This window comes from Strix aluco, chromosome 2, assembly GCF_031877795.1.
Source record: "Strix aluco isolate bStrAlu1 chromosome 2, bStrAlu1.hap1, whole genome shotgun sequence".
NCBI classification, from domain to species: domain Eukaryota; kingdom Metazoa; phylum Chordata; class Aves; order Strigiformes; family Strigidae; genus Strix; species Strix aluco.
In genome coordinates this window covers 63,189,681-63,203,565 of record NC_133932.1, presented here as the reverse complement: position 1 = coordinate 63,203,565, position 13,885 = coordinate 63,189,681, and the positions used below count along the sequence as shown (strand labels likewise).

At 42.9% G+C, this 13,885-nt stretch overlaps 1 protein-coding gene across 3 annotated transcripts in view; it reads right to left on the bottom strand.

Moving 5' to 3' along the window:
* Nucleotides 1-250: 250 nt before the first annotated feature.
* Nucleotides 251-13,885, bottom strand: part of CYFIP1 (cytoplasmic FMR1 interacting protein 1) — an 84,219-nt gene continuing 70,584 nt past the window's right edge. For all 3 annotated transcript variants that reach the window (XM_074814986.1, XM_074814985.1, XM_074814987.1), the window contains 6 exons: nt 7,785-7,915; nt 5,442-5,514; nt 4,203-4,297; nt 2,816-3,054; nt 1,784-1,931; nt 251-1,312 (listed from right to left, as the gene is read on the bottom strand). In XM_074814986.1, the coding sequence (XP_074671087.1) occupies nt 1,148-1,312; nt 1,784-1,931; nt 2,816-3,054; nt 4,203-4,297; nt 5,442-5,514; nt 7,785-7,915 (851 nt within the window). In that variant the 3' untranslated portion in view covers nt 251-1,147. The remainder of the gene's footprint in view (nt 1,313-1,783; nt 1,932-2,815; nt 3,055-4,202; nt 4,298-5,441; nt 5,515-7,784; nt 7,916-13,885) is intronic.

Below are 13,885 nucleotides of genomic sequence, written 5' to 3'. Positions count from 1 at the left end.
CTCAAAGGGAGGTGTTCTTGGTTTCACACTGTAGGTTAGAAACATTAACCAAATACCATCTCCAGAAATCCATATCCTGGGTAAAATGGGTAATTATCCATCTGTGTGTTCCAGCCATCTTAACTCACATTTCTTTTTGGGTTGATGCTGATGCCCAACCAAAAAGCACTGCTAGGATCCTGCAGTAAGCAAGCAGGAGTTAGTGCTTTTGGCTGAAGAGGTTGCTTTAAAATTCAGCTTTTACAGTTGCAAAGTTTTACAAACAATTTTACTGATGCAGTGTTTGCATGATACAGTAAGTGTAATTAAACAAATACTTTCCATAAGTAAATCATGATTAACATCGTTAGAGCTTATATACTGGGATAGATTACACCTGATCACTGTAGTCAAGATTCCTGTAAACAAGAATTCCTTATCACTTGTAAACATGTATTTTGGTACACAGGTATGTCTCGCCAATCAAAAATATAAATTGTGTTAGAAGCTCTCATTAGTAAAAAGTAAACAGTCCCCATTCCAATCAAACTACTGCCTTTTAAAAAGATCAGAATACTATCAGTCACCTCCATGTTAAATAACTTTGAAACAATCACCTTAATTAGCCTTCATTTCCGTAATTACTGATCTCAGAGAATAGTTTTACAAAGAGAAAAAATAATCAACTGACTAGAAAAATTATTCACAAAGCACCAGCAGAGTTTGTTGGTTGTTTTTTAATAAAGGCTAATTAAGCAATTAATGCTCTAATACAAACAATTAGGAATTGATTTCTAAATTTTTTTTCCTACAGAACCCAGTTTCTTATCCTCCACAGCTATTATTTTGACAGCTTCAGGGGAAAATAACACCAGTCCAGTCGAAAATGGCCACCTCAGTACAGGAATGCAAAGAGATTTCGAAAATCTTTTACAGTCGCAAGTTTTTAATCAGTGTATAAAATTTTAGTCTAGAAAAATAAGTATGGATTGTATACAGTTACTGTGCTTGGAGACTGAAGAGGACAGTGCACCACTCAAATGGCACAGGCATACTGAAAAATGCTGATGAGAATATTCCTTGGAACTGTTGGTGTGGGTTTTGTTTGTTGTTTTTTCCTCATACTTTCAGCCTAAATAGGTGCAAAAAGTATTGTTAGGTGGGAAGTCTAGTTGCTGGCAAGGGACTGATGAATAGGTGGCTGGAAGCAGCGCACGTGTTCCACGGGTGTGCTCTCTCCATCGCCAGACTTCAAATACTTGTCCAAAATAGCAATTATTTCATCATTCAGAATCTGGAACTTGCGAATTCTCTCAACCATTTTCTTCAAAGGCTGCAACATCAAAAAAACAGACACAGAGGAATTAGCTTTGGAGATAAAAAGCCTTAGACACAAAAGCAGCAAATGCTGTTACCTCACCTCTCCCAGCAATGTTACGAATGTTTCCCTTCCACTGCTAAACCAGTGAAAATCCAAGGTGCATTTTGGTTTTTGACAGTCCTGCTTTTTGTACAAAGAAGGGCTATTTACAGCAGCCTTGTCATAATCTGAATGCACTTATATGAGATGGAAAGCATTAAGAAAATCCCACATATTGAGGAAATCGGAATTCTCACTAACCAGTCGTCAAGCTCCAGTACTAATGCCTTAATCTTTTGCTCCTAAAGCCCCCGGTGCCCTCATTTTCAGCATTTCACTCTAAAAAGCAATTGCTACATCTACACTGCATCCAAGTACAAACAGCTCTGATCTAGTGTTGTCTTTTTTACTGCAGCGAATACAGAACAGATGTTTCCAACTCACCACATTCTTTATAACCTCGTCTTTGCCATCATGCTTTTGGACTTTCAACAGGTGGTAGCAGAAATCCAGCACATCAAAGCGACGCTGCTGTCCCAGAAGCACGATGATCATACAGCCAGCCCAGTGCAAGCCGTCTCCAAAGCACTGCCTGAGACAGGAAACACACCATGTAAAGCATGTTTCACCTATATCTTCAGAAATGTATCCACAGGAAATGCTCACTAATCGGCCATTATACTAAATAATGAATATGTTAAACATTAATCCAGAAAATACTGCAAAATCTCTAGTAAATTCTCTTTCCAGATACCACAAGCGATGCAAATGGATGCTTAACCAAATAAAAAGTTCCCCCCCTAGTTTTACACAAAGCAATTACTCCAAAAACATTTACTCCCCATGAGACTCCAGCAGCATTACATTTCATTTGCAAAGGAAACACCACTTGCAAAGGAAACAAAAGTGGGAACACCACTCTGCTCCTTTGGGCTGCAGGCATGAAAGGAAGCAAACGTCCTATGCTGTTGCCTCCATAATTGCTCAGTGAAAGCACGTTACAGCTCAACGGTTTTTCAAAATAAGGGTATTATCAAAATTAACAAAACCAAGAACTACAGTTCCTGGTTAACTCGTGTTAATCATGTTAACTTCCAAGTGCTCGTTCTTGCTCTTAATTCAGAGAAGAAATACTTGTTAGAAATACATGCACGAATGTTCAGCTATTTTATTTAAGTTCAGTGTCCGTAGGGGTCTGACTACTATTGAAAGACGCCTGCTAGGGCCTGTTTGTTGTGGGCTCATTCATTATACACTGGCAGTACTTTAAAATAGAGGGTTATTTTCAATAAAGATACAATAATATCTGTGTTCATGAATTATGAGCCCCTCCCAGCGACTGCAACCCTCTCCCTTGTTTTCACACTGAGCTCTTGCAGACGGGCAAACAAACGCCTCCATTCTAGGCCCCCCGGCCAGTGACAAGCAGAGGGCTGTTGCCCGCAGGCAGACCGCTGGCAGCTGGGCAGTACGTACTCCACGGTGAACTCGTGCGTTCCCACGGGGATGCAGTAGACAAACTGCATCGCGCTCCAGAGTCGATGGAATTCCACGCACTCGTCCACGTGCATCACCCCATTGCTGGGCAGGGGCCCACGCCAGATGGGATCGTCCAGGAAGGAGCGGATCCTCGTCAGGATAACCTCAAACATGGACAGGCCGCAGCAGAGGCGTTCTTTGGTCAGCAAGTCCCCTTCCCTTGCGATTGCTATTTGCTAAGGGGGACAGAAACAAAGTGAAAAATCCTGCTAAAAGCCACGTGACCACAAGACTTTCTTTAGAAAAAAACAACAAACGCGTTTTTCACTTTCACTTGGTTTATTCTAGCAGCAATTTTTTCTGACTTTAAGTGAGGTCAGAGGCCGCTCACCTGGAGTTCAGTTCAGTGAAAAAAACATTCGGAGAAAACTGTAAAAGCCCTTTCAAGCAGACAGGCTGGAAGGTAACATTAACTGCAGTAATGCTAATCTGGGACTCGTCCCAGGGACCATTAAAGAACTCTTTGCCTGAATGGAGGCAGAGAGCAAAACCAAAGAGTTCAGTGCTGTGCTGCTAGTACGGGCAGCAGCTCCTGCCTGCGCTCTGCTGCACGTCTCCCACGCCTGCTGCTGTTAGAGATGGGAAAGCTCCACAGGCAGCACAAACAGGGTCAGACAAAACCCATAGGAGGCAAAGCCGGTTAGGGCTTGTCCCAGCTTGTGCCGTCACACTGAGAGCTCTCTCCTACTGCAGCAACACCTGCCAAAATGCAGCACCTATGCTGACAAAAGCAGTCTGAAGTCTGCTTCAGAGCACTCTGCTCTTAGCTTCTACTATTCACATCTCAATCGCTTGTAAACTGCTAAGGTTAGCAGGGAATGAATGCACCCCTCACACTGAGAGAAAGGAAAATAGTGCTGAAGCTGCAAAGGCAGTTCAAGAACGTTCTTTTTCGTCACTGTTTCCAGGAGAGCTCAGCTCAAATGACAGCTGATTTTCCAAGAGTTTCTAATCATCTGGCTGAAAGAGGAATAAATTGTTTTAAAAAATATATATACACATGCACAAGAAAACTGATGGCTTTTGGTGGAATTTGCACTAAGACCTCCTAGGCTGGCCCTTACACTGAGAAGGTATCACATAGCAACAGACATATAAATTAGCATTTTCCCCAAAACGTGTCACCTCCACGCCACTCTCAAATGTTTTAAACTTCTGAGTTTTAACAGCTTTACCAGATCCATAGATCTAAAAAAAAAAAATAAAATCCTGTTGCGTGAACAAGCTGGATGTGAAGGTTCTGACACAGCACATGTGAAAGGACAGGCTTTCTAGCACTCAGAAATTTCTTGGAATTGCTTCTGACACAAATGAGAGAGATTACCTGGGGTGTGCCCAGTCTTTCAATGAGAGGAACCAAATGTAGTGGAGCATATTTTGATTCCAGTCTCTTCATTTTAGCATCAAGTCTTTCACCCTCTGAAAGGAAAAAACCAAAACAGAGCACTGATAAATTGCAATTAACCAAGAAAATTCTTATTTTCACACAATCTTTATTCAGTGCAGAAGAAAACTGGGTGTATTACTTTTATAGGTAATTTTACTTCTAAATAGCTGGTTAATCTTCAAATATATTTATATTCTAAAATGTTGCATTACATGTGCAAACAGAAAGGATTTGTAGTAGAATACATTTAATTAATTAATTCAAGAAAGAATATAAGGCTCTATTATGCTGCTGCTGCGAACATATTTGACTCCCACTTGCACTAAGCCAAGAAAATTGTCCTTATCATCCATAAAATGCTTGACTCTAGGAGGTGGGGTATAATGAGGGTGGAATCTTATGTGTAGCAAGGCTTAAAAAAGCGGCTGGCACCCCCTCATCACTGGCAAGTAAGAAATGTTCTCTGGCAAATGGGAAAATACTGTTTACAATGGTCTGGTTAGTTTTATGCAGAGATGCAAGTAGCTAATGATGAGCCTGGACATATTCGCAAAGATTTTTAGCTGAGAGGATTTCTCTGAGCAGAACAAATCAGCTGCTCTGGCAGCGAGAAACGGAGAGGAAAGGAGACAAGAGGAGCAATGCAGAAAGAAGCGTTAGGGGGGAAAAAGCTCATCATCTGATGATGAAGGATGAAGAAAGCAGATACCAAAGGAAGCAATCCTGCAAAGATTCACCACTGCATGCTCAGTTTAGTAAAAAGGCACGTGAAAAGTCTCCTGGGACCAGGGACCACTTGTATTTACTTACTCTGCCGACAGACTTCCTATACTCTGTATGATCAAGCCCACCCCATGTAACTGACAATCACATAAGCTAAACAGCACCTTTGGAAAAGCCTCTCACCACACCCACATAGAGGGGTAATACTATCCTGGGTATCCATCCCATGTTCTCCTGTCAGGGCATTCCTCCTCCTCCTCTTGTAATTTGCACTGAGCCTCACTAAGCAGCACATATTTTTCAGCCAGGCAATCAGGCCTGAATCCGTTACCTCTGTCCTGTAATTAACAGCGGTGTTGTAAAGGATGGCTGGGGACAGTCACAGAAACCGCAGCAACAGGCAAGAAAACTGGAAACCATTACCCCAGGAAGGTGTTTTCACTTAGTCAATACCTTTGACGTGAACTCTGGGCAGGATATTTTGGAACGGCGCCGCGTGCAACAGGTCACACACTTCCTCTAGGGACTGGAACAAAAAGGAAATGAGAGGCATTTAGGACGGAAGAATCCCCAAACCACACCAGATCCCCAAAACGGGCTCCCAAAAGCACACCATCGCAGAAACACCAGAGGGCAGCCAGCCTCCATTGCCACCGCACGGAGCCACTCCCAGCCTCGCTCTCCTCAAGGGATCGCTCCCAAAGACGGATTGATTTCACCAGGTTACCCTGGATTCCCAAATAAACTCCAGCAGCTCTCCTCTCACCTTCAGATGGCAGTTCGTAAAGGACAGGGTATTTATTAAAAAAACTAATGCAGAGTGAGTAATTGAGGAGTGAAAGCAGCAGACGGCCCCTGCACAGACAAACAGCGGTGAAGAAGATGACTCACTGCTTGGCTATTTTTACCAGCCCTATACCCACAACCCAGTATCATGGTGGGGGCATCTCCCTGCCAGGCGGGCTGAGACACAGGACAGCAGCAGTGAACCACCTCTCAGGAAGTACTTTACATCTTTAGGGACAGGGTGAAGGAAGACGCATGTCTCCTGGTTCTTGGCTGCTGTAGGTATGTGCAGAGAAAATGCAGAGATGACCAAAAGACAACACGTGACATGGTAAGCCCCTCTCCTCATTTTTGGAGTGAGGGCCCTGCTCATTTGTAATCTCTCACCACTAGTGTTGGAATAGGTGTTCATCAGCCACACCCTTGGCAAGGCTGGAGTACCAGGGCTTGTGTGCCTTTCCCAGGTCTAATTCCTTGATGCCAACACCATGAAAATACATGTGCTAGGAACTCAAGATTACAAGACCCACCCACTAGCAGAGATGCACTACAGACCTACATTTTGCACCGGGGTAAAGTCTAGTTTAGTTATGATGGATGACCACAGTGGAAAAATACTGAAATACGTGATAGGACATTGGGGCAACACCAAGGGCAAAAATAAGATGGGAAGCGAGCAGAGGTGTATGACTAGAAAGTGTCACCAAGGTGGCATCCCAAAGAAGGTACCTCCAAGTGCTGGTGTCACTTTGGTACACCCTCAGGCAATCCTCCCAGGAGGTAGTGAGGGCCCTCACCTGCCTGGCCCTTCCTTACGCATCCTCCTAGCCTGAATCCAAAGTAATCCAGTTCCTCATTTTGTTTCAGATATCCCATTACTGACTATGGGTTTGCTGCTTGTCACCTGGCCCTCCAATTACTCTCCACCACGAGGGAGGGATCCTCTAACACCATGAGCAGCACTCTGAGGAACAGCGTGTCTTCATTACCTTATCTAACATCAACAGCTTTAACACACCCTAGAGAAGGAGTCTTACATGAGAATTTATTTTGGTGCAGAGGCAGGCCCCCAGCCAGCTTGCTGAGGAAATGCCATAGCTGGTTTGCAGTCAGAAGAGATCTCAAGGTGATGGGCAGCCCAGCCTCAGCAGCAGCATGTGCTTGCACAGCGTGGGCAGATCGCCCTGTGTGCACAGGCAGGGAGGAGACTCCACACCCAAGTCCCAAAGGCATAACGCAGGTAGAGGAAGGGAAGACAGCACACCTGTTGCTTTGCTGGTCCATAAGCAATGCCCACCTTTCCCTCTGTAAGCACCCAAAAGCATGAAGACAAAGAAATGATATGTCTGGCCATTTTGTTTAAACAGCAGATAGTAATAATGCAGAAGAAGAGTGGGAAAAGAAAAAGAGAGGTAGGGATAAAGAGCACCATGCCCTCAGCAGCGGGCAGCTTTGCATGCTGTAAGGTAGAGGCTAGGCTTATAGGAAGCAGCTGAAAGACTGGACATGTTTCACAGCTTCACTCAAACTAGGACAGATGAATTTCTGGCAGAGCGGGCACTGCTGGTAGCCATCCAAGCGGCAAGAAGGATGTCCAAGGCTGTCCACATTAACTCTGCGATATTTCAGATGACAACAGGAATGACAAGCAGGAAAGGAAAACAACAGTACCAGATGCACAACTCATTGACATAAGAAAGTAACCACCCCGTGACTGACTGCAGGAATACTATATGTGATCGTAATTTATGATAAAGGTCACAATATTTGATCCTCAGGTACCATACATGAGGCAAGGTCTCTCACCCAGCAAAGTCAGGCATCCCTGCCACCTCGCAGCCCCTCCAAGAGCGTAAGAGATCGGAGCAGGGAACTGTTTCTATCCATCTGCCCACCAGCAATAGCAAACTTTCAGATTTCAGCCTTGTTATTTATGATGTTAGTAACAAAAATTTGAGAGTACATTTTGAGAGACAGATGGGTTTTCAAACTAGCACAGCAGGCACCTACCAGGCTCTGTTCAATGAGGAGACAAAACAGGACGGCGTTTCCCACTTCCCGCAAATTCTGGAAGCAGACGGTCTTCAGTTCGGCATATTCAACAATGTCCTTCAACTGATGGTGAAAAAATTCCAAGATACCTGAAATCAAAAGAGAAGGAAAAAAGTTAAATCTGGGGAGCCAGAACAGAATCTAGTGATGATCACACAGGCACACCTGTTACCTTGGAAAAGCAGACAAAAGATTCCAATCATGTGGATAAGAGTCAAAAGGATCAGGATTAATTTTTCTTTCTGCCTCAAAAGCATACCAACTTTCTAACCAATCTGCCTATTCAGAGGTTGCATCGAATGAGCATAAATACACAGTATCAGAGCACAACTAACAGGGTGCAGGTTTATAGTTTTCTCTCTCTGTGTATCAGCACACGAGATTTTTTTTATCTCCAGATGTGCAGCCTAGAGAAAACTGAAAGGAGCAGTATTTAAATACATTAAAAATCAGAGGTTACGAAGTGTTAAGCCAGCGGTGTGCTGACTTTTTTAACTGGACAAATCATGTTAAATGGAGTGCCTAGCTTCTCATTCCTAGAAAAGGGAACCAGTATAAGAGGTAAGAAAATAAATTCCAGGAGCGGGAAGAGAGACTAGGGCTCTGGTCTGCTATTAGTCCTGTTCCGGCCTCTGTCCCCCAACCTGCCACACTACCCGGCACGTTCAATGTTATTTTCAAGGATGACAGAGGCAGAAAGGAGCCAGCGCTACAGATACAGGGAACAGGGGTGGTGTCAGGCTACAACTCTGTCAGTGTCACAGATGGCCAGAGGTGATCTGCAACCTCACAAAACAAATACAGAAATCACAAGTCAAGCTCTGCTGGCAAGGGTACATCAGATCCTGCTGACAAGCACAGTCAGAACACTGTTTCTGTCAAGTTTTGCCAAAAGCTGTTAAAAACCAGCTAAAATTATGATTTTCAAAACCACATAATTTACATAAACATATGTCTTTTCCACCAAACCCGTCCCAAACAACGGTGATGCGTAACATGCTGGTGTATTTCCAGCTCCTTTCCCCCCAGCCCCAGAAAGGTTGTGCAGTCCCTTGGTTAGAGACAAGCCCAGGAAATCCCAGGCTTGGCAGCTTCTGCAGAGACCCAATCTGGTTAGCACCGTGAAGGTTAAAGCGATGTGCAGGGTGGGTGAGGAAAAGCAGAGAACTACAGAAGGTCAGACAGCTCTCTGGCTTTTTACATGTCAATTTTTATCAGCATTTTTCCATCTGTCTGCACAAGCCTGGCCCTTTTAAAAAGCCACCAAAAACCTCGACTAATGACAGAGGAAAATACATTGTGCAAAGCTTTTGAATTGCGTGCTACATATGGCAGTTCATTTCCATTACACTGAATTAACTCAGACAGTTAAATCACCACCCAATCCCATCTAAAGCAATTGAGAGGAGACAAGGAAAGAGAGCACAGATGCCCCCCACCACCTTCCCATGTGTTCCTTGGACACAACGGATGAACACTTCCCATGCAGGAGATTAGGCTTCAGTATTTACCCAGCAAGGCAACGGCTGAGAGGGGAGTGCACAAACATGAAATACAGCCTGAAGCGTATCTATTCCAAGGAAATCCCTCAAATTCAGCAGAAGAACTTGAAAATGTACAGTGAAGGAGGGAACTGTGTAGCTAACCCACACACTTCTACTGAAAGCCTCACATCATTAAAATTAGTAACACAAAACATCAGTAAAGTGCATGGCAAGGGGATGCAAGGCTGAATCTGATACATCTCAAAGAGCTGTTTGTCAATAGAAAATCTGCAGTAAATGAGCGTTCCCACATGCGTTCAGTGGAGATAAATTTCAGAGCTAACTTTAGTAGTTTAGTGACTCAGTAGAAAAACAGAACTGAAAAACTAATGGAGAAAGGTCAGATGTAGTGAGTGCTTGCTGAGCTTGATTTATTCAGAGAAAACACATTTAAATCTAGCTAAAAAGCAAACAAGTCATGCCAGCGCAACACCAACTCCCTCCTTCCCATAACGTGGGGACTATGTAATGAAAAAACTCTGGAAAAGACTGTCAGTGTTCAGTATAAAGGCCAATTGCAATTCCCAGGTGTTTGAGCAGCAGTGAGCTCTTGGGTTTATTGTTTAAACACACCTGCCCACCATGGCAATGGGATGCTGCAGTGCTGAATACTGGGGCTCCTGTTTTAAAGATGAGGTTGAAAAGGCAGAGTGATACAACAGAAAATTTTTCACAATTCTTGATGCTAGGAAAAAAATGCAAAGTGAGGGAATTGAAGCAAGCTTTACCACAAGTCTACAGTGTGTTTCAGTTACACGCCCTAGTATTTCCTTTGTTTTTTCTCTGCTGATGCAAGGGCTTCCACGTCTTGCAAGAAAAGTCTTCTAAGGATCAACTGCTAGAAGTCAAGTCCAATACTTTCCTCATACCAAGACTTTCTGGAAACAAAAGTCCATCATGTTATCCTGAAATAGATCTGTGCCATAGAGGAAATCAAACTAGAATATCTACCTGCACTTCTGGTCTAAGTATCCATGACATGTACACAGAGATTGATGGTGAACCAAGAGGAGGGCTGGAAGACTCCCTGAAACACAGTGAGTAACTGCAGACTTCTCCACATAGTCACCATGGTGAGAAAGCACTGTCCGAACAAGCAGGATATCGGTGACAAGGACAGACATGGGGATGTTTTCCCCTTTAGCTTGTATGGCGAGTGGGGAGCAACTTGGTGAGAAATACAAGCTGAGCACAGCAGCAAGGATGATTCTGCTACTGCAAAGGGTATCAACCATTGGTCATGACAGGGATGGAAAAGAGGAGGGGTTTCAGACTCCTCTCAATCCCCCGCCTGGCCTGTGGATTTTGTGGGGTTTCAGAAAAGAGATTGATGTCTGATAAAATTTTCTCATCATCTTTCCAATGTTATATGGGCAGTGAAATCCTGAGAATAACCCATGTCACATACAGCAAACATAAAGGAGCAAGATGGCACAGAGAGAAACCAGGAGCAGCACAGAGGACTGTGACCGGCAACAAGGAACTCATACTGAAGGTGTGACTAAAACCAAAGCAAGACAGTAAGTCCACCCAAAAGCAGCAGAATAGCAGAATTCAAAGAGGCTTAGGGTTCATACCATAAAAATTACATATTGTCTTTGACGATCACTCCAGGTGACGGAGTTTCTCTCGAAGTCCTTAACAAAGAACGTTATTTCATCACCCAAAGCCCCAGTGTCCGTACACGGATATACAAATACACACACACATTCATGAACAAACTGTGTCATTATTTTGAAAATATGACACCCAGTATTTAGCACGCAGTTGTTCCTAACATTGCCATCAACAGTGCATTACTTCCCCTTAGATGAAGGGCTTGATTTACCAGCAAAACACGCAAAAGTTTACAGCGCTACAGAGGCTATTTTTGGTGGAACAGAAATGACACTGAAAGCATGATCTGCTCCCCAGTGGAGTCCTGTAGCAGAAATACGTCATCATGTTTTCATTAATGTTTGAGCAGTGGCATTCCTGGTTTCACCTCCTTATACTGTGCAGGACACAGAACTGTATTTTTATCAAAGACTACGCTTGCATACTGAAGCCCCGGAAAAAGAACAAGTGTCTTAGGAAAGTTTATTTCACTTCACTGCCTGCAACCTTCCTCCTTCCCCTAATTTTATTTGTGGGTACAATTCACAAATTACTGAATTAGTTATATATACATAGCATTTTTGCAAGGCAAATGAATCAAGGTTTTTCATTCCTTCTCTCCAAGAAAGCAATTTTAATTTAACTCCTCTATTCCTGCAGATGGGATGATGTTAGGTGTCATAATAATCGATGTTATAATCTCAGTTTCTGATTTACACAGATCTCAACAGAAGCATAGGCTGTTGATATAAAATAGATCCAGTAAAGCATAGAAGATTAGTAAAGGATTAGGTTCCATCTCTGCTTCCAAAATCCTATCTCAACAGCACTCAAACAGCAGATGCCAGGTTTCAGCTGTGCAGCCTGTACAGTAATTAATTTAGGAAGTCAGACCGAATCAACACATGCAATGCAAAGCTGGTGGGATTTCTTCACTTCATTTTACAGAAAATGAAAGGTGACCAATCTCAGTTCACACCTACAGACTCAAATGAAACACGTTCCAGAGCTTGGAACAATTCTGGTTCCTCAAAGATTAGGACATAAATTAGCTATTAATTCTAGAACTGAATTGCTGAGTAACAACAAACTAGATCTTGAATATAATTCTTGGTCTAGTTGTGTTTTGGGTTATTTTCTGCAGAGTACTGACTTGACTATTGTCAAGTAAAATCTGCTAATCTGCAACAGCAAAACTGCTCCCAAGAAACTGGGTGCTATAATGACCTTTAGTTTATGTTCACTTTCATACAGACCTTCAAATGATAGCCACAAATACCTCTTTGGCTCACAAGAGAAATCGTTAACTCTGCATATTAGCAGTCATGCCATTCCTTTCAACAGAAATGTTCATAAGGTTTAAGCATATCCATGTATCTGGGAATTATGATCATGGAGCCTGTGCTCTGTGTTTATTTTGCTAGAAAGAAATATCCTATTATTCTGCATATCTAATGAGTCCTTACTGCCCTTTCACAATCATCTAGGCGACTCCCTCCCAAATCTTTCTCCAATGGACAGGTTCCAGAAAAACCTGTGAAAAAATTCCTTTCACATTCTTCCCTATGAGGACTCAAGCCAAGAAATTAACTTATTCTCCTACTCATCCAAGTTTGATCAAGAACCTGGGATAATGGAAAGCATTGCTTAACCCTTCCTGCTGTGCCCCACGCGATGCTTCCCCAGCAGCCTCTAGCCGCTGCTGTCCTCCACCACGCTTCCCAGCCCATGCTAGATCCAGTTACTACTAGACCCTGACCCAAAATACTGCAGAAAAAGGAGGGGTTGAAGACTGCTTTTTTGCCAGGTTGCTGTGCTGGAGCAGCTCAGAAGATGTTGACAGCAGCACAATCAGCCCAGGGAGGGACAGGAACACCGCAGCCAGCAACATGAGGCACTGGGAGGCTTCCCCACTGCTGTGCGAACAAGGAGGATTTCAAGAGATCATGGCCTGGTGTAATGAGTATTTTGCCTTGCACCAGCTTTAGTTTTTTTGTTTCCTTGATTTTTTTTTTTTTTTTTAAAAGAAGAAACACAGAAATTCTGTATTTAGGAAAAAATACACAATTGGGCTAATTTCACACCAAGTTTATATCTTACTAAGCTCATTGATTTCTTTTTAAAATCTTTCTTTTGGACGGGTGATATACCAGTGACAAAAATCTAAGCCTCATCTCACAGCAGAGCTGACGAACTAGTTTCCTCATCGTGTCCAGTGACACTTCAGAGTGGCAGGACATGAAATACTCATTTATTAAAAGCAGGAACGCCATATTCAAATACTCAAAAAATAGCATAATAAAATGTTACCTCCAAGATGAAATTTCAGGCTAAAACTCTTACAGGCCAATACTCCTTTAAGAGCTTTAGTGACTTTAAGAGGTCCCTTTAAAAATCCTTATGCTTAATGTATTTTTAGACAAATATTTTTATGACTACAAGATGAGCAAGTTCCGCAGTGCTTTAGACTGTTCCTATGGAAACAAACCCATTGGCAAACAGGACTCCTGAACAACTCTGATGCCACTGTCTGTACCCTGCTCCTTTTAGGAGGAATAAATCACCATTGAGAAATCCACAAGTCTAGAGGGCTGATTGTGTAGGGCTCAAGGAACTGCAATCAACAGAGGCCAAACAAAGCTCTCTAAATGAAAAGTCGGAAGTGTATGCAATAACTAGAGACTTATTTACTGTGCATAATTAAACTGCTTTGCATATAGAGAATGGACTCAGGAAACTAATTCTGAATTGCTAAATGTACGTTACGTCAAGACAGATGAGAATCTACATATTTAATCTGTGGATCGGAATCACATTTTTGGTCTGTACATGTAGTGCGTGCCAATTATAAAGAAGTGATTAAATGATTTGTTATGAAAGAATAGAAGCAGCACACAGACATGCTCCATAGCACTCAGA